This window comes from Rhipicephalus microplus, chromosome 8 (genome assembly GCF_043290135.1).
Source record: "Rhipicephalus microplus isolate Deutch F79 chromosome 8, USDA_Rmic, whole genome shotgun sequence".
In the NCBI taxonomy this organism is placed as follows: Eukaryota; Metazoa; Arthropoda; class Arachnida; order Ixodida; family Ixodidae; genus Rhipicephalus; species Rhipicephalus microplus.
The window spans coordinates 118,733,413-118,753,047 of NC_134707.1; the positions used below are offsets into that span (position 1 = coordinate 118,733,413).

The 19,635-nt window shown below is 44.6% G+C and overlaps 1 protein-coding gene across 1 annotated transcript in view; it reads left to right on the forward strand.

The window, feature by feature from the left end:
• Positions 1–19,635, forward strand: part of LOC119164580 (E3 ubiquitin-protein ligase Mdm2) — a 58,065-nt gene that overhangs the window by 13,744 nt on the left and 24,686 nt on the right. Inside the window, exons 4-6 of the mRNA XM_075872514.1 lie at positions 2,764–2,897; positions 7,800–7,855; positions 15,495–15,685. Of these exons, the coding sequence (XP_075728629.1) occupies positions 2,764–2,897; positions 7,800–7,855; positions 15,495–15,685 (381 nt within the window). The remainder of the gene's footprint in view (positions 1–2,763; positions 2,898–7,799; positions 7,856–15,494; positions 15,686–19,635) is intronic.

Below are 19,635 nucleotides of genomic sequence, written 5' to 3' on the forward strand. Positions count from 1 at the left end.
AGGCTATCAGAAAATTCTCGTACCATTGCTTCACAACTTTCATTTGTCACAGGCCAATGATCTGTAAAGCCATAATCACAGTGCTTTCAGGTGTTAGCAAAACTGTTGCAAACTTCTCGTAGTCTCTACGTCTTTCAAAGTACACTCAAACCTTATTTTAATGAAGTTGCACCTTACACACTTACACAAAAATAAGCTTGTTATAACTGAAAATTCGTTATGAAGGTATATTCCTAATGCTATATCTATTGCATCTATTGCCAGAGTGTTTTTCATTTATTATGCTATAACTGATAATTTGTTATATCCAGATTCGTTATATAGAGTTTTGAGTGTACCCCATTGTTTTAGTGAAGTTTTATGCTGGCAAACCTAGAATATTGGACTGGTTTGGCTTAGTTGAAGTCATGCCTAGTAGTCTTTAGTTAAAGGCCTTTGTGGTGCCATTACTGAGGACTTTAGGATGACTGATAATCTTTAGTGTTCCAACAAAGTTCATATTTCAGGTGACATTCCCTAAGGTTTTTTTTTCTGTTTTGTGAAAAGACTATGTCTTGAAACTATGCTGTCTCCCAAGGTTTAAAAAAAGGAAGTGAGAAGTTTTGAAAAGCCCTAAAAACCACGGTTCAGCTGTACACTTTGAATTTATTGATAATTGGCAGTAGGGGCTGGTCTTTGTTCCAAACAACTGGCATACATGACGTAATGGTGGATTTTCAAATACTTCACACCGTGCTTGATGTGGTGCCTTCTGTTAGTTTCATAGATGATGCAGTGTTATAAAATGGATCGTGACCACATCAGTGTGGAGGCTGTAAATAGTGCTATGAATGTTAATTTTTGTGAGAGATGAACCAAGAATTGGCATGATTTATTTTAGTCGCAGGAAATGTCATGTTTGCGCGATTCTCATGTCAATTTTTTTTTGTTGCTGAATGCACTTAGACTTGTGTGCCCTTTACAATCGGACTGAAAAGTTATTTTGGCTCGAAGCTGCTTTTTTTTTTTTTTCCAAACGCATTCAGTTTAAAACCACTGGTGTGCTAATATTGTGGGCACACTAGAGTGATACAAATTAATAACTACTGGTGAACTGCTGTGAAATAGTTTGAGATGGTCGTTTTTCAGCTTGGCAAACAAACAAAATGAGGCACGATTCTTGCTTATTTTTATAGCTTATTCAAGCTTTCTTGAGGTTTATTTTTCCATAAAAGTCTTGTAAGGACGCTTGTACCCTCTGTCCACGTACAGATTTTCATTAATATGTTTATTAGTAGACCATAGTAAAGGTTTATATGATCGCAGAAAATGTAACATTCATCAACGATTTTTTGCATGTGGAGACTATCTTTTTACTGTGCAATACGATTATAAAGGGAAGGCAACATGACAGAGCACTCGAGATTACAACCGTAAATTAGTTTACTGGTGAAAAGGCAGGTATTCGTGTAAGTGTAAGGGCAGTGAAGTCTAGATGGCATGCAGGTATGTGTTCGCTTTGGAAGGCCTACACGCACCTTTGTGTGGCTTCCTGAATGGTAGTAAACTGTTTGGCTAAGTGCTGGATATGTATTATGGGAACTGGTGTAGGTCAACCCCCGACTTTACACTACAAAAAATCTGGGGAGGGGGGGGGGGAGTACATGGTACAGACGAGTTGAAAAAAGCATTTTTACTCTAAAACAAGTGCATTTTCAAACGGGGCTCAATGAAAACACCATTTATGTACATGTGTGTTTGCTCGCACATTTAATGTGGCAGAGAGCTAAAAGCTGAGCTCGAGCATCATGTTTGTAAAATGGTGCAATCTTGTTGTTTAATTTGGATGCAATCTGAAGCAAGCAATAGCAATCATGACATGAGTGCAGCTCCTGGATAAACTCTGCAAGCTTTCTTTCCAGCTTTAGATGCGCTGTGTTCTGGCTCAGAAACAATTTTCTGATGTCATGATGTCATCCTGCAGAACAGGCCACCTGCAGAACAGGCCAGTAGTGAATACCTCTGTGATGCCTGCCGATCGTAGCTTTACATGCCGGTGTAAACCAGAACTGCTGGAATTGTGCGAAGCAACAAAGAAACGGTATCTGGGGAGATGGAGCAGCAAGATTGGCCATGCAAAGACAAAATTTCAGTTGTTGCTTGGGACTGGCAGCGCTTGCGTACTCACAGACTTCAGACTCAGTGTGCATCATCGTGCCTTCTAAAACTCAGTCACGCAACAGTGAACTTTCGTCAGCCGCCAGTTGAAAACTAGAGAAAAAGCAATTTAGAACCGAAATATATTCCCTACACAAGAACAAAGACCCAAATGGAGGCTGCCTACGGCCCAAGGCTGGTGACGGAAAGTGACGTAGGTGATTGCGATGGTGGTGGAGGCAGTCGACTTTAGTTGCCCTTTGGAGCCTGTGTCATGAGTTGAAACAGGCTCTGAAGCCATGTCTTATTTAGTACTAGCAACATGATTGTGGTTGGGGACCATGTCTTCTGAAAGGCCTCGACTGTTTCGGGGTCCACGAACGTTGTTTTCGCTGCTTGGCGTCTCATATATGTGGCACTTCGTGCTTGACGCATTCGGAGCGTCCTACAATATGACAGCATTGCAGGGGCCAAATATGACTGAATTAAAGAGTTTGATGCAATTGAACAGTCTATATGCTGGCTAGGACAAAGGAACACGTCAAAATAGTTTAATTTTCTGAATCGATGCGCTTTTACTCTATTGCCCATTGTGATTGTAGGCGATGCCTTCTCTCGCCAATGCAGGTAATGGACCACATGAAACAGTATATCATGGAGCGGCAGCTCATTGACGCCAAGTTGCCCCCCGCGATCGTCTGTGGCCAGGATCCACTAGGCAAGGTGCTTGGTGTGGAACGTTTTCTAGTCAGCGAAGCCATGTAAGTGGTCTCCTCCTGCGACTGGGCGCGTGTCGTAGCTCTTTTGTTGTTCTTGTGCCTGTTGTTTATGCCACATCTGAGCCCAACAGCACTGCCCTAATGTTTGGTTTTGATGGGCAATAGGGCCAGGTTTTGTATTTGTCAAATGGCACAAAGTATGGATGGCAGATCGCATGTTCTTACTCTCTTACGAAAAGTAGCCGTCCTAACATATGCACTCTTAAAACAAAATGAATTGGGCAGTTCATGACTGCTCTTTGTTTCATGGATGGCAGAACATAGGGTCGCATTGAACCACGAATTGCTGGTCCAAATTTGGGTTTTTGGAATGTGAAGTACAACATTTTAGTCACGATCACCAATAATGGCTATTGGCTGCAGAAAGAAAACTCGTCATTTCATGTTTTTTGGCGGTCAGTGGGTTCATGTCCTTGACATCTTGCATATAAAATTTTATTTTATACTTTGCAAAAATAACGTATTTGACCTACATATATAAATGTCTTTAATTAGCAGTACATTTTGGCAAATTATGGCATGTATGCATGCAATTGTTTTATAAGCATTTCGTTAAGTATACTTTTGCCTCAGTCTTGCTCAGAAAATAAATGTTACCTATGCCTACTCTGAGTTAAACGGCATTCATCAAATTTCATTGTTGCTGCGTGTTTCTTATTGTGGGCCATACTAGTAGTTGCATAATGAGCTTTTAGTATTGTTAAGACGTTGGAAGGTCTGCCTACTGCAAATTAAATCTATTGTTCTATATGTTAGAATTTTGTCTCTTGCTTTGTGGTCTTCAGGAAGATCAAAATCAAGCAGCAGCAGTTTCAGAACTTCATTTTATTCATGTTAAAATAAATAAGGAAAAAAGAAAACAGCAATTTTAATTTATTAAGCAGGATTTTTTGGTGTCTAACCCCGGTATTGTTGATTAGTTTACTTGTTTTATGTCGCACCAGGTAGCCATGTTTCAGCACTTACGGTATGTCCATTGAAGACACCCTTGTGCTTTTGTAGCTGGGACCAATCATTGCCGGTGGTGCTGTTGGGCTAGATTTACAACGTGGTTTGGAATGACCGCTTGCAAAAGTTTTTTTTTTTATGGTTGCTGCTGTGTGCCCCTGACCAGCCATAAATAAATTTGTAGGTATGTTTAAGAAGCTCTCTTGTCAATAACTAAACAAATAAATAAACAAAAACAGTAAAACCCCGCTTATACGACTTTCAGGGTACCATGTAAAATTACGTCTTGGGTGTTGCAAACCAAACAACTTGAAATAATAGGCAGTGACACTGAGCATTGGCCAAAATATAGGTACAGATAGCCTGAATAAGCTCACAGCACGACCTTGTGCCTCTGCAAGGAATGTAGATAAAGTTATTCTTGCCAGTGGCAGCTAATGGCAGCGTTACTCAATTGAAGAAGGTACAAGCGCACCTTCACTCTCAACTTAAAAAAAAAAAAAAAAAAAAAAGGATCCAACGTGTATTTTTCTACTGATAATAAAAGTCGAAAAACTGCCTGCGCATGAAAACAAAACAGAAACCGTGTTGCCTACAGCGTCCTGTTAGAAGAGTCAGGCACAGCATCGTTGCTATCACATAGTGGCGACGGACGAGTTTGAGTAAAATGCAAACGCTAGGCATCGTGCGTGACTGAGCTGAGTTGTGCACATTGTAATTTGTTGGCTTGGGAAGTGCAACTAGTGATGTCCCGCTGTTGTCGTGAACGTCGACGTCAAGTGAAAGTAATTTTACACAGTGAAAGCAGCTGCGTCGAGCCCTGATGCGTGCGCAAGCCTCTGACTACGAGTGCGAAAAAGGCAGGAGATCAGCTGTATGCCGGCCAGGAAAAGTTTCCACAGACCGAAACCGCGAAAATGTCAGCTTTGCGGTTGGCTGAAGCTACTCTGTGGAATTAGAGCTTGAATAGGTAACGACCCCAAATACGTGCTCATGCAGTCGAGGCGTATGTAGAAGCGCATGGACTTAACAAGACACCCTGTCTCACTCTCTACTTTTCTAATTGCCAACCTAGGGGAACGCAAGTTCGTATTTTTCACTCGTGAATATTTGGTTGACATTTGATTCAAATAAAGGTCTTTTTTTCTTGCGGGCGGAATCTGAAAGTCGTCGTAAGATGAGAGCGGTGGGCGTAAAACTGGGTTGTGTAACGAAGGTTTTTAATACATTACTTCTGTGGGGATTTCGCTGGGACTGATCCGATTCGTAGTAAAATGTGGGTCGTCGTGAAACCGTCAGATGCATAATCGAAGTTTCACTGTGAAAACCTTCTTGCAGCAGGTCTTCCAAACTATTCGTGATTACATGTGCCTTTTTAGCCCAAGTTTTGGTTCTCTACCATAGTAGCATTGGAATTCTAGCTATGATATCATTAGGCTAAGTGTCGTCGTCGTCCTTGTAAATTTCTCCACAATGTGGCACAAAAAAAATTTCAGTCTTGTAATTGCATTGCAATACACTGCGTTCACGTAGTAACTGTATAAATTGTAGTCCTGCAATCCTGTGATGATGCTGCGCTTACTCCTCATTATGAAGGATTCGGAATTAGCTGGATTTGTTCTCTGTCGGTATCCTGTGCACATTTGCCATAATTTCCCACAGGTACTGTGGGAAACAAGTTAGATGTTCAAGAATCAAAGTCACGTTAAATGGTATGGCAACAAAATCTTGTAGTGTTGAGCAGCCATTATGTTTGAGTATTGTACGGCAGGAGGTGGTGTTTTTGACAAGCAAGGATAGTTTTTCCGTAGCACAGACGCTGCATCACACTACGGTTACAATGAGAGCTAAGTGACCGCCTAAATTGACTAGAAAACGTGACTCGCGTGGGACTTGTATTTCTCTGGTAGAATATTTTGATCTGAGAATGTGCAGGTCTGGTACACACGGTATGCAACGACTAAATACGGGTCACTCTGGTTTGCATCAGTTAATTATTGCCCGTTTTTGTTCATATTTGTTTGCCACATCTTCACTTGTCATGCACACACCAAAAGCTGTCAAGCTTCCAAAACAGTGAAGTTGAAAGCAAAGGCTTGGGTGTCAACTTCGGGAGTGCTAGGCAGCATGACATGCCTGTTTGTTTTGTCCTGGACTCGCGTGCTGACCTTTAAAAAAAAAGAGCATTTCAGTTTTGCATATGCAATTTGTTATTGATAACCTGAATCCTAGACTCTTAAGCATGGGATAATGAGATGGTTTTTTATTTTTACATGTTCATAAGTGACATCAGAGCTGCAGGAGAGGTCTACAGCTGAGGTTAGTTACTAGTTTTCATTAACAAAAGTAAGGAAAGCTATTGCGATTTGTTTGCTTGTGGCAATAGTGTCTTATACTTGGTCAGCACTTTTGTCGACTCACTCACGCTATAAAAGAAATCAAAAGTGTCTAGCTTTTTATACGGACAAACATATTGACCCTTGTAGTAGCAGTGGGCATTCTAATGTGTGTGTAGCAAACTGTTCATTATATTAGTGCTAATTCAGCCGTTGTACACAAATGCCGCCTTGCGCTATAGCCGGCTGTCGGGAGATCGCACTGCTTCCGTAACATTTGGCTTGAATTTACGATGCTAATGCTTCCTGTACGAGGAATCATAAGCAAACTCATTTGTGCTTCATTAAATTATTACTTCACTGGTTGAATGTCCTGATGGTGACATTAAATTTTGATGAGTTATGATGTGGCAAACGAGTTGAACCTTGGTGTGCACTGCCTGAGCGTTTTATTTTTCAGTACTGCAGCAGGTTTGTATCGCTCTCAGTGCTTTGTAATATTTTTTTTGCCATTTGTGTTGCATACATAGCCCAAGTCATCTTAGCTTCTGCGATGACTCGACATGGAAGGCCATGAATTATTGGCAGGGATAAAAACTGCCTTAATTTCAATGTTAACGCGGATTTCCACATTGGTTTCACCTACCGTTTGAGACATGTGCCTTTCAGTGACGGCTTGATGGACTTGCTGTCAGGGCCTTTCGAAGAAGCTGATGTGACGATGGCTCATTGTGGTGGGGGTTTGCAACGAGACAGGCACCAGACTGGCGAGGGAACTTGAAGAAGTATTACCAGTTTCGGAGCAGCGTCTGTGTTAGAAGCTGCTACCGTCCGTAGACACTGCTCGTTGTTCTGGTGTTTATTGGTGACGCTTCGGCCGAGCGATTTGAGTGACCATTATGTAAAGGAGGTGCCGATACATTTGTACAGCACGACCGTTTAAGAAAAGCCTCTTGAAATCCATAACTGCTACAGACCTGCTGCATTCACATCATCATTTCTTAAGCAAAAAACATTCACCAATCTGATGCCTTTCCTGTTGCTCCATACATTTTGAAAGTTGGGATAAAAAAAAAAGGGAACTTGTACTGTTTTGTCTTTTGTTTGAAACAAACGTTTTGCAATGCACTCGTCGTCTTTTTTTCCCCGTGTTTTTTCCTCAGGGACGACGGGAAAAATGAGAAAAATGACGTTTTGAAAAATAATTCAGCAGACGACCCTGCTCTACTACCTATCGTCTGCATCTTCTTCAGTGCAAACATCATCTGTGCTGCCTTAGATACTAAATTTTGTCAAATTGATTTGTATTTAAAAAAAGACAGAAGAAACTGCCTACTGAATTTGGTTTCTTAAAAAAGTTTGTGGTGCTTTTGAATTAAGCGAGGGATGGAGAAGGAAGACTATCTTGACTTCTGTGGATTGATGGATTGAAGCCGTCGTCTGCTGTGTCTGCAACGCCTGCTGACGGCATTTAAAAGGGGACGCACATCATTTTGGAAGGATGTTGGGACGACGGGAGTGTGTGAACTTCGGGAAGACTTGCGAGGAGACGGAAACGAAAGATGTCACGTTCTTTCCATGTTTTTTTCTTCTTCTTTAGCGGTCTTCTAGTCAAACAAATGAGTGCTGTACCACCGCAGCATGTAGTAACACAAGGTAACTATACACAAGCGGTGGTCTGCTTTTTTTTGTGTAGCTGTAGACTTAGGAGCTTGAACTACCATCGTGCTTTGCTTGAGACGCGATGGGCAGCCAAGAGTGTCGGCTGCGACGTTGCTTGTGGGGCGTAAGACGGATGCGAGAATGTTTCTTTGTTTTTATTTTACCGTTGCTCGGCTGTGGTTTGTGGTCTCAAGGAATCCCAAAGGCAAGCATTTGTCTGGTTGGCCGTAATTTGCACCGAACCATTGACAAACGAGCACTCTTTCGTTGCTCTCCACAAGTACTGCATGTGGTAGCGACCTGTACTACTGAAGAAGGAGGGCAGGCAATATTGTTTTCTGGAAGATATTGCCAGTGTGCTACAGAAACCATGGCGTACTTGCAAGCTTCCCACTTCGTTGCAGGTATAGAAAAGGTATTTTATGGGCTACGGTAGCATTCATAGAGTTGTGCTAAGCCAGATGAAGGGGAACCATAATGTACACCTAGTTCCAGTAAGGCAGATGATTGAGTACTGTAGTGCTTGCCAAGTTGCAGTGAGGTGGGTGATGGGGTACCGTAGCAAAACAGCCCTTTGGTCTAGTCCGTAATAGTTTCTTGTGAATTCAGGAAGTGGGACACAGTACGTAACAGGGGCTGGCGAAGAGAAGGACAACATACTGTGGCATTAGCCAAGTTGCAGTGAGGGATATGATGGTGTAACGTAGGGTTGCCTAAGTTGTAGCGGGGCAAATGAGGGAGTACTGAAGCATTCGCCAAGTTGTTGTGAGGCAGATGGTGGGCTACCATAACTACGTTCAAGTTGCAGTGAGGCGGCATTAAAGTTACAGTGAGGCAGATGATGGGGCACTGTATCTGCGTTCACCAAGTCACAGTGAGGGAGTTGATAGGGTACGCTAGCGTTCATGAAGTTGCAGTAAAGCAGATGATTGGGTGGCGTAGCTACATTCATCAATTTGCAATGAGGCCGATTGGGGTGTCTTGACCATGTTTACCAAGTTGCAGTAGGACAGGTGATGGGGTACTGTAGTGCTCACCAAGTTCTATATCGCTACTGCAGCAGAAGATGAATCTCCTTCCATTTATTTGTCATGTACATCAACCGTTCAACCCCAGCTTTATCCAGAGAGAGTGTTTTGGTTCACAGCATGCTTCTGCCAGTCATATTGAACAGAATGCGTGCGATTTCACAAGCGGTCTCTGACTGTCATGAGTGTAATGGTTCCAAGTTTGCATCGGCCTAGCTTTAGCTTTAGCATCTTTGTTGGACTTCATAATAAGCAGCACTACTCGCTTGTACATATGAAAGAACTTGACTTCTACCATTAGTTGTATAGGCCATCATCTAAGTCTATGTATCCAGGAGAACATCAGACCTTTGCATGTTTGACTCTTTTCTTGTCTTTTTTACTTGTAAGTCTAATGAAGCAAATAGCAGAGATTGCTGCTAAAAATTTTTCGTTTAAACAAAAGCTGTGGCGTCTTAGTGCAGATATCGACCCTGACAGCTCCAGATCTTTTCGTCTGCTGGCGCTTTGCTGAAAGTGCGTACCCTTCAGGCCTTCATTTGTTGCTTGGGCAAGTGGTAATGCAAGCACCGTTTTTCTTGCTGGGGCTGGTCCACAACATCTACTTCTGTCTCTTTGCATGGCATAGAACTTCCAAACGTGTCATTTCAAATGTTTGGTATTGAGGTCGAGGCACTTTGGCCAACGTAGAGATGCTTCTTTGGTCTTCTGAATTGTTCTGAAATTCGTGCCGATTGCTTGCCGTAAAGTATTCTCCTTCACTAATTGTGTACTCGTTTAGGAACAGCGGAGCGCTTTTAAAAGTGCCTGTGCTACAGTTCTACTTAGTTGTGGTAGCAGAGCTCAGCTTTCTCTTGGTTCAGTTTGTAATGGTTTCTTCAACAACATTTAAGCCGATCTAACTGTTCGGTGTGACATTTGTTCAAGCCGGTTATTAAAACACCTAACTCTTAGATTTTCAGTGAAGAATAGGACTGGTGTGCTTTGTCCTATCATACTCCACTAAAATGTGAGGGCTGTTGGCCTCTGTTCTGTCAGCATCCTGATTCGTCAAAATGGTGAGATATTCAGTATAAAACATTCTTGCGGACTCTGCTAGCCCCAAATCTATTCTGTTTTCCTTCACTATCGCTTGTTTTTTCAATTTTTCCAAGTATGGCGCATTGCCTCGTTTCGTGACGGACAGGGTTACTTAGGAATTTGATTAGTGTAACCCGAGCTTTGCACATCATTTGATTTGTGCCTCAGTGCTCTTTGTAAGTCCTGCGGGCCACGCACAAGCCGAGCAACGGCCGAGTTGTATGTCTGGTAACGACTTCGGGCCGAATTGTATGTCTGTCAACGACTTGGTCGCAACGGTAGAAAACTTCCCGAGGCTCAGAGGTTGGCCGAGAGTCTGATGCATCTGCCAGTGGGCAATTTTCACTTGGCAGTTCCCTGGCACCATTACCCCCCCCCCAAAAAAAAAAAAAACTACGAAATCAAATTTGCTTCACCCACTCAAAAAATTACTGGTGAAGCTAGGTGCCGTCCACATGGCTAGCATTGTCTTTGAATCTAGGACATGTTTTTAAAACTGTTGCACCTCTCTGTTGGGGCCATGTTAGACCGAGTGCAGTATAATTGTGGGCGCGTTGACGAGGCTTACAGAAAAGCCTGGTGTGGCCATTTAATAGTGAATTTGTGCGGCCATCGACAAATAGACAAGCCTCAAGGGTATTTGTTCTTTTGCCGATTTTCAGACCAAGTCGTTGAATCTGCCTGGGCTGTGCCTCTAACGGCTGTATTTTTTTTGTGCTTGCTTTCTCTGTTCTTGTTTAATTGCATCTGTCTGCGCCCCGTCAAGGTAACACCCCTTTTCCTTTAGTCTACTTCAAAAATATCGCGACATGTTCCTTAGACTGGCTTGGGCAGTGAATTTCACTATTTTTTGGCGTAGCCTCTTTATTAATCTAAAGTTGTGCGTTGGAAGGGGGTGTTGCCTCTCAAGCTGTGCACTTGTAGATTTGTTAGGCATTTGGGTGCCGAAGGCAGCAGAACTGGAAATAGATATGGCTTTCAGGAAAAGTAAGGTTTTTCTCTATCACAACCTAGTTCACTGGTTGATGAAATTCGACCTGCATTAAAGGAAAAGTTCGTTGTTTGCAGCAAACCTTGCGAGATAACTTCTCCGCTGTTGCTTAAATATCAGCGTCAGGTACAGTTGACTCTCGCGGCTGAAACGCTGTTCTCACATTTTGCACCAGAGTTGTATAAAGTAGTGTATGCAGCTCAGGACGTTTGAAGGTATCAAACGCCCTGCTTGTGCAAGATAGGAAGTTTACGTTGATATTTGCCTTGCGGCAGCGGAGAACAGGAATCCCATTGCTGAGGGCAGTTCGTCAATCATTGCTAAGAGGAAAAATTGTGTGTCATGTTTAGTCATGACTGTTACAGATGGCACCATTACGTGCTTGGAAAGGGTGGCACAGTCTGCCGTCGCTGTGACGAAACATGATGGGCGTCATGCCAGAACTGTGACACCGGGTGTCACCGCATGCCGCGATGTTGACATGCGATAGAGCCACTCGCAAACCCTCCCCTCTCCTCCTCCTTTTTTTTTCTTTGCTGGCTAGAGCTCTGAACTAAATATAGCTCTGAACAGAATATAGCACGAAGGAGGTGTGCTCTGAACATGGTAATTTAGTGCATACCTTGGAATGTCGACTTTTGAGCATTACTTGAGCATAAACAAGCAGCCAGTGGCTCAGCTCAGAGACCATGCACAACTTTTGAACAAAAGATGAGGAGTGGATCAAGGCCTCGTTTTTTAGGCACAACATAATGCAGCCAAAGAAATAATAATTGGTGGGGTTTATTGTCCCAAAATAGCCGTAGGATTATGAGAGGCACCATAGTGGAGGGGCTCTGAAAATTTCAACCACCTGGGGTTCCTTAATGTGCACCTAAATCTAAACACACATTCAAGCATTTACGACTTCATCAAAAATGTGCCCAGGACAAGTGGGAGTTCTTATGTCACCTGTGGGTTGACAATGGAGCACTGCAACCACTGAACCACCGTGTCGGGTGAAACCTAGGAAAGTATAGGGCATTGCCATTTGTCAAGCGTGTTGATTAACAAATATTTAACATATTCAGCGATAACAAACAAGGACGGAAAAGAGACTACACCACTGCTTTGATTTGGATGTGTGTGTTTGGCCATAATAAAACATTGCAACTACTATTTTGAAGTCGGAAAGTTTAAAGAATACTGCAAAGAGTAGCGAAGGTAAGCGGAGATACAGTCGAAACCCGCAATAACGAAATCGCTGGGGAAACGGAAAAATTTCATTTTCGCGAGAATTTCGTTGCCGTAAGTACGAGACATAAAAACAGTGATACGGCCAGCAGAACGAAAATTTTTTGCCAGAAGTCGGTCAACTTACTTTGCCGGCCCTTGTCATGCAACAACTTCAAAGCTATGCCTTCGCACTGGAAAAAGTGGTCCATTGCCACGTCGTTGTCATATGCGCCAAGGAAGCAGCGAAGAGTGTCCAACGCATCGAAAACAACCTGTGGGTTGTTTTGGGTGCGCTAATGCGTCGTTCTTGCTCGCAGTCTCACTGTCAGCGGAGTGAGGGCTTAAGACGACTCCAATGACGCGCCGAACTCGTAGTAACCTGATCGTGCATCCGCCTATTGCTCCTAACTAAAGCGTAATTATATTTTAAGTGATCATCGAGCTGTGAACACGTCACAAAGTAGCAATTTTCGAGAGCCATGTCCTCGCAACGCACAAGCAGCAGACGACGATCTCCTGGAGCGAGCATTGGGCCAATGGCGAGGCGAGCTGAATCAACATGGCGGCCACAGCCAATCAAGAGCCTCGAAACGACCTTCAAACATTTGCTTTTTGTGCGCTTGTTTTTAAAGGGAGGAGCCAGCTGAGGCGGGAAAGTTAAACGCGGAGAAATGCTCTTTCCGATGAGCCCAAGAAGCCGGCTCCCGGCCTCGCCATCGCGAAGCCATAATTTTTTGAAAATCGCTGTTTCCTTGCGATTTCCTGAAAAAGTTTCGCTACCTAAGTGGGTGAAATGAATTTTCGATCTTCTGCGCGGTTTTGCGTGTAGATATTTTGGAATCAGATAGAATAAAGGTTCCAGAAACTGAAAACTTCATTTTCAAAAAATCGATATTTTTGCCATTTTTCGCGATCCCAAAGCCACGTCCCCCCTTAAGTAAACAAAAATGGCGGTACCCATGCTAGCGCGGCAAAAGCAGACGTTTACAAATTTTGAGTGCGCATAACACGCATATTTTCGACAGTTAACCTTTGGCGGGAGGGTAAAATAAGGCCCGCACTGTGGTAGAAAATTCGTTAATGCGGGATCGCTGTCCGAAAAAATTTCGTTGCCACGAGATACGTAATACATGGGCTTCTATGAACGTTCGCCGGGGATCCGGAAATATTTCGTTGCCGTGGGGATTTCGTACTCGCAGAGTTTTGCTATTGCGGGTTTTGACGGTATACCTTAGGTGCTTGTAGTAAAATTATTGTGTTACCACAACCAATTCGAATGTATATGTGCCTGAAATGTAGGATGCATTCTCACCCTAGTGAGAAGTTTTTCTATGGGAGAAGATCTTGTAGACTGTGATTTCGCAGTTTACACGTGTTGTGATACAGGAGCCAGTAGCATAAAGTGACGCAGCAGTATCGTGGAGTACTTGGACGTAACGGATACCTGTTTGAAGCGAGTGTGATATTTAGTTACGGCATTGCCTGTCTTGGCTTTAGGTTATTATTATCTTAGCCCACAGCCAAGGAAACCGAAGACAAAGCAGTGTGATGGATATTGTAATCTGATGGATCGTTTGATATGCATGTCTTTAATGAACGAATGAATGTCAAGTGGTTATGGGAGTTTATAAGGCACCATGACATCTGGTTAAATTTTGTGGATGGGACCTGCCTGCATGATGTCAGATAAACAGGGGCCATTTAGAACATTTGCACTGTTCAACCTTCATTGGTGAGGGATTTCTTAATTTTCTTGGAGCGCACAGCCGTGCTAAATAAATTTGCATCATGGCAACAAACTGCAACAATGGTTACCACCAGCTGGTAAAGCAGCAAATGTTCGACATAACACTTGATGCACTGTGGCCTTCAAAACAAGTTGACACGGGCCTGTGGGTGGGGGGGCAGGAAACTGTCCAGAGAAGTTTGCTTTATCAAATGGCCAATCCTTGATTGTGTCTGTCATCACATGCTTAACAAAGAGCAGAAGTTTTGTTCGTTTCCATGGGCGTTGAATCAAGAAATACGAATCGCAAGCTCTCTAGCCTCGTCCATCATGCTAAAGCTTGCTTGTGGGCGGAAAGAATGGAAAACTGGGACATACTGCACACTGCCGTGATCGCGTTGACGCCTATTTACAAGCAGAGATGAAAACCCTTTTATGTATGATGGGGTGGGGCATTGTTCAAGCACGAACCCATGCTCAGTGTACGAGCAGGGCATAACATTGTGCAGTAAAGAAGTGGCACTGAAGTGCTGATTTTTACAATTTTGTTGCATGAAAGTTTCACTGTACCTGACGGTCCTATTTAAGCAAGTTTACTTCAGCTTAATAGAAAGTTAGTGTTTGCATACTCTGCCAGCCTTGGAGATGTGCGTGGGCTGATCAGATAGTTTAGGAGAGAGCCCAATAAATGGCTAATAAAGGCTGTAATGATGAAGGCTGTACAAAAGCTATTTTTGTGTGCCATGCTGGTACAGTCCACTACGCTGGTGTACCCAGTATGTTATCAATGTTACATTCGCAAGCATGTGCCGAATGATGGCGAGTCATTCTGCCCACTTTGTACTGCACACACGATTTATTTTCAAAGTACCTTGGTCACAAGTGGGCTGTTACAGCCATAATGACAGCAGAGTATAAAAAATGTGTTCATAAGATTAAGCGTAAGGACGTGAAAAATTTGTGAGAAGCCAAATCCAGTTTTGCTGCACGACGCACCCGTGAAAATTAGATTTGACACCGCTATGGTTGCACAAATGTCGGGATTGTCTGCACTCTTGATGCTTATAATCCTGTTTTCTGAAAAACTAACCGCTAGAGCTGATTTTAACGTACGGGGCCATTTCTTCAGATGCGTTTGTGTTCTAACCATGACCAGTCAGGACGCTATAGCTGTGTGAGAGTGTGACGTGATGGTGAGACGTGCGTTGGTCGTTTTTTGTGTTCTCTTCGATGAAAAAAAAAAAATTCTCCAAAGTGGCTAGACCACAAGGTCAACCTGGGTGCCCTTGTGGTCCAGCCACCTACGCGCGTCTGACTGCAAGAGTGATTGTAGGTTTGTTGTTTGTGTCTGCAACGACCAGCGCACGCCATTGTTTCTGACTGGACTGCTGCTGAACCTGCATTGCATGGTTGCGAATGAGTGAGTGACTGTTAGTTACGTTTGTGCCTTTTCATTTTGCATGCCGAGATAGAGAAAGACGTTCCTTCTTTCATTTCTCGCCGCGCTGACGTGATGTCTCGATGCTGTGCTGACACAATTTTTTCCCTTCTTTCCCACCACCTTTCCTGTTGGGGGGTCTTTCGAATCATTAGGAACGTTAAAGCGGGAACTCCAGTCCGGCGCCAACGGCACGAGCGACACGCAGGCTCTCAAGCGTGCGCGCGTGGAAGCGGATTCCACAAGGGACGCGAGTGCTTCGGGTGCGTTGTCGACCCCGGTGCACCTTCACATACCACCGTCTCCGGGCTACGACAGTGGCCCAGAGACGGAGTACAGTTATCAGGTAAGAAAAAAAAAATCATCTTCCACTAAAACGAACCATTAGTAGCTGCTTCGTCAGTAGTATGCAAAGCAGCGCATGGGTTGACTTATAGTTCTGTTCATTGCGGGCACCTTGCCCGATGATAACGTGTTTTGAAAGTGGAGCACGCCATGAATTCACTGTAGTTTCTGTTGCCGTTACCCATGCTGAACTCTTGTTGGAGCACGTGGGCCCACCGCACGTCTGCAAAATCTCATTCCCCAAAGCCATCACGTGATTGCTGAGAGAATGTAAGGGGGAGAGGCCACAGCCTCTCACACAGTCACTAACGCAGGTCCGAACATGCTAGCACATGCCAGCACATTCTTGCTAGGATACAACGCGTTGGTTCATTGCGCAGAATCTCATTCCCCTACGCTATCACGTGATTCCTGAGAGAGTGTAAGGGGGAACGGCCACAGCTACTTAAGGGGGGGCGCGGCAAGTAAAGTGCCGATTTTGGTCAAAATATGCGATTTTCTGATTTATTTTTTTTCGTAATCTTCAGACCTTCAACTTCCTTGTTCTAAAATATTACAGCGAAACGTGCGCTACAAATCCCGCAAATAGTGTTTTTGCCGAGGCTAGTCGCCGAAAAGTGCGAAAAAAAAGCCCCTGAAACGGTGTTGTTCACGCCGCACAAACGCGCCAAGTTGTTGACCGTGGGCCGCCATTTTGGTAGCTTTGGAAAGAGGAGAAAGCCGGCTTCCCGATGGTCGCGGTCTCGTATTTCGCCGAGTGAAAATAAAAGCGCGAGGAGCAAGTAAAAAAACGAAAACGAAGAACGGCAATTGGCTGCGCGGGTCACGTGGTAGCAGGCGCGACCTCTTACTGGTCAAAGCTGCGCCGTGCACCTTGGCAACCTTGGAAGCGCGAGCGCATCTGCGGCCGCCGAGTCGAGAATCATCCGGCGTGCGCTTCGTTTTTTGCCAGTTGGCTGTTTTTGTGATAGTTCGCGTGCTTTTTTTACCAAGCTTTGTTTACATCGGTGGTCTCTTCTGAGTGCTTGCTCATACTGCGGTGCTATGTTGTCGCAAAAAAAGTTCCGGAGCGTCCACAAGTACGGCAAGCGTCGGAAAGCTTGGAACAAAGGGCAGACGACTGCGGCTGCCGTCCCAGTCGCAGTTCCGGACGGAGCATGCTCTTCAAGCGTCACGGAGCCTCTACTCAGACCCTTCGCTGATTGTTGTGAGGCCGAGAGTGTGGAAGGTGCCACATCGTCGTATGTCAGACCGCCGGATGCCGTCGACCGTGATGGACGCTCTCGCGAACCCGATTGCGGTGGCACCGCGTCGGCAGCCGTTGCAACTCCGGGCGTGCGCGCGTCGAACATTCTATCGCGAGTTTCGGCCCAGATTCCGAGCAGTGAAGAAATCGCGCAGCGGGCGCAGACAAGGCGGGATGTTTTGGATGCCGTAGCATCGAAATCCGCTTCAAAGCGGAAGCTCGAGCTTCTGAACGAAGGCTGCGACGAAAATGACGGCGGTAAGGACTCCACATTCTTCATTGTAAATAAGAAGATGCTGAACGGTCTGCTTTCGTCAGTAAAGTGCAACAAGTGCGACGAAGGGTCGATACGCCTCGAGACTACGCACTGCCTTGGACTCGCGGCGAGGATGGAACTTTTTTGTGACAATTGTGGCATAGTGAACAGTGCGTGGTCGTCCCCGAGGTGCTCCGGGCAACAAAAAACGAACCCCTTTGAGGTAAACGTGCGTGCTTTGAGGGCTGTGCAGTCAGTTGGCAGAAAACAATCTGCCATAAATGACATTTTTTCTGCGATGGACATTTCGCATCGAGCACTGCACCACAAGTCCTACCAGAGACTGCAAAGGAAGTACAGCCACCCTGCCACCACATCAGCTGCCACCCGCATTGAAGCAGAAAGTGCACAGAAGGTGCATGACATTTACAAGGACCTAGGAGGAGTGCCAGGCAACATTGACGTCATTTACGACGGCACGTGGATGACGAGGGGGCACAGAAGTCATATTGGCGTGGGCTGTGTAATCGAGCTGTACACAGGCTTGGTCTTGGACCACTGTGTCCTGTCCAACTACTGCCAAGGCTGTGCTGTTGGTCCCAAGCCTGGTGACGACAACTATGAGGAGTGGCTTGAGAAACACACGCCACAGTGCCAAAAGAACACCGATGCTAATGCAGGCCAAATGGAAGTAGAAGCAGCGAGGATCATGTTTGAAAGATCGTTTACCAAGTACAAGCTTCGATACATCAATGTGCTCTGCGACGGTGACAGCCGTACGTACCTTGCCCTCACGCAAGACAAGGTGTATGGCTACATGTTGATTAAGAAACAGGAGTGTGTGAACCATGTGAAAAAAAGAATGGGCACTTCCTTGCGCAACCTTCTTGATGAGCACAAATCCAAAGGCCGAGGACTGAGCATGGGTGGCAAAGGCCGGCTGACGCAGGGCCTTATAAAGAAGTTGACGAATTATTATGGCTGGGCCATTAAGAGCCACCCCAACGATGTTCCTGGCATGGAGAGGGCCATCATGGCCACTTATTACCATGTAACATCTACAGACCAGGATCCACACCACGACCTGTGCCCAAGTGGGACTGACTCCTGGTGCCCGCACAATCAGGCATTGGCCAAGGGAGAGCCGCTGCCGCCTCACAAACATAAACTGCCCCCTCACGTGCGAGTGGCACTGCTGCCAATCTACAAGCGCCTCTCGAACAAAGAGCTCCTTGAAAGGTGTGCGCAGGGAAAAACCCAGAACGCTGTGGAGAGTATGAACAGCCTCATTTGGTCACTCCAGTCCAAGAGCCAGTTCGCCTCCCTTCGAAGTGTGGAAAGTGCAGTTGCAGATGCAGTCTGCCGTTTCAATGGTGGCTGCAAGAGTGCGCTGCAAGAGATCACTGCTCAACTGGGCTTCAATCCAGGAGACTGCTCTTTGCGGCGAGCAGCCGAAAAGGATGCCAAAAGGGTGAAGAGGGCTCAAAAGACGCATTGTTCCACGACAAAGAAGCGCAAAACTGGGTTGCGCTCTACAGAGGCCAAGGCCACAGCATCTCAGGATTACTGCCCAGGAGGATTCTGAGTGTTTTAGGCATGTTGTGAACTTCCAAACAAGAGTGAACTTTCAAAGTCAGTTTTCTCAACTCTTGATTTTCGCCTATGTGCCTTCGCTAGAACATCTGTCATTTTTTAACAAAGACTGATAGAGTCGTTCCGTTTTTTGCACTAGGCTCAGGAGGCCTTTAGCAGTGCAATAAAGCTTTATCTCTCTTCTTACTCATCATTTAAAATTTTTAGAACACATTTTATAATTACTGCGATGTGTGCGCAAAACAACATCCATGTTTTGGAAATTTTATTTATGGTTACAAGAACTAGAAAAATCAACTAATAGCTTCTTTGCACAAGTTGATGCTTTGGGAACATAATAATATGAAAAAATAATTTCATTTAGCAATAATTATCTCTTTAAGTGCGAAGAGCATTAATTAGTATAATTATGCTTGTAACTCAAAAAGTACAAGAGGTATTTGAAAACGGTTTTCATATTTGGAATCCTCACAATCATCCACATACACATACAAAATTTCATCACAAACAGTACATTAATAAAAAAATTAGTTTTACTTGCCACGTCCCCCCTTAAGCGGTCCGGAACAAACGCATGAGCGCGCCATGGCAGATCTTGGGCCAGGTGTTGCTCATGAGCAGTAAGAATGATTACACACACCAGAGTGAGCTCTGCCAAAAGAGGGGAATTGTTCAAGAGGCTTGTCTTTTTTGATAAAAACGGGAACTTTGATTGTCTGTGTCGGGGGTAAGTTATGCAAAAAATTGCCGTGCGATGACATTATATGACATCACCAGCATTTGTGACGTCATTATGATGTAATCATGATGTGACTGTGATGTCATGAAATGACATCACAGTCACATCAGTAAGTTG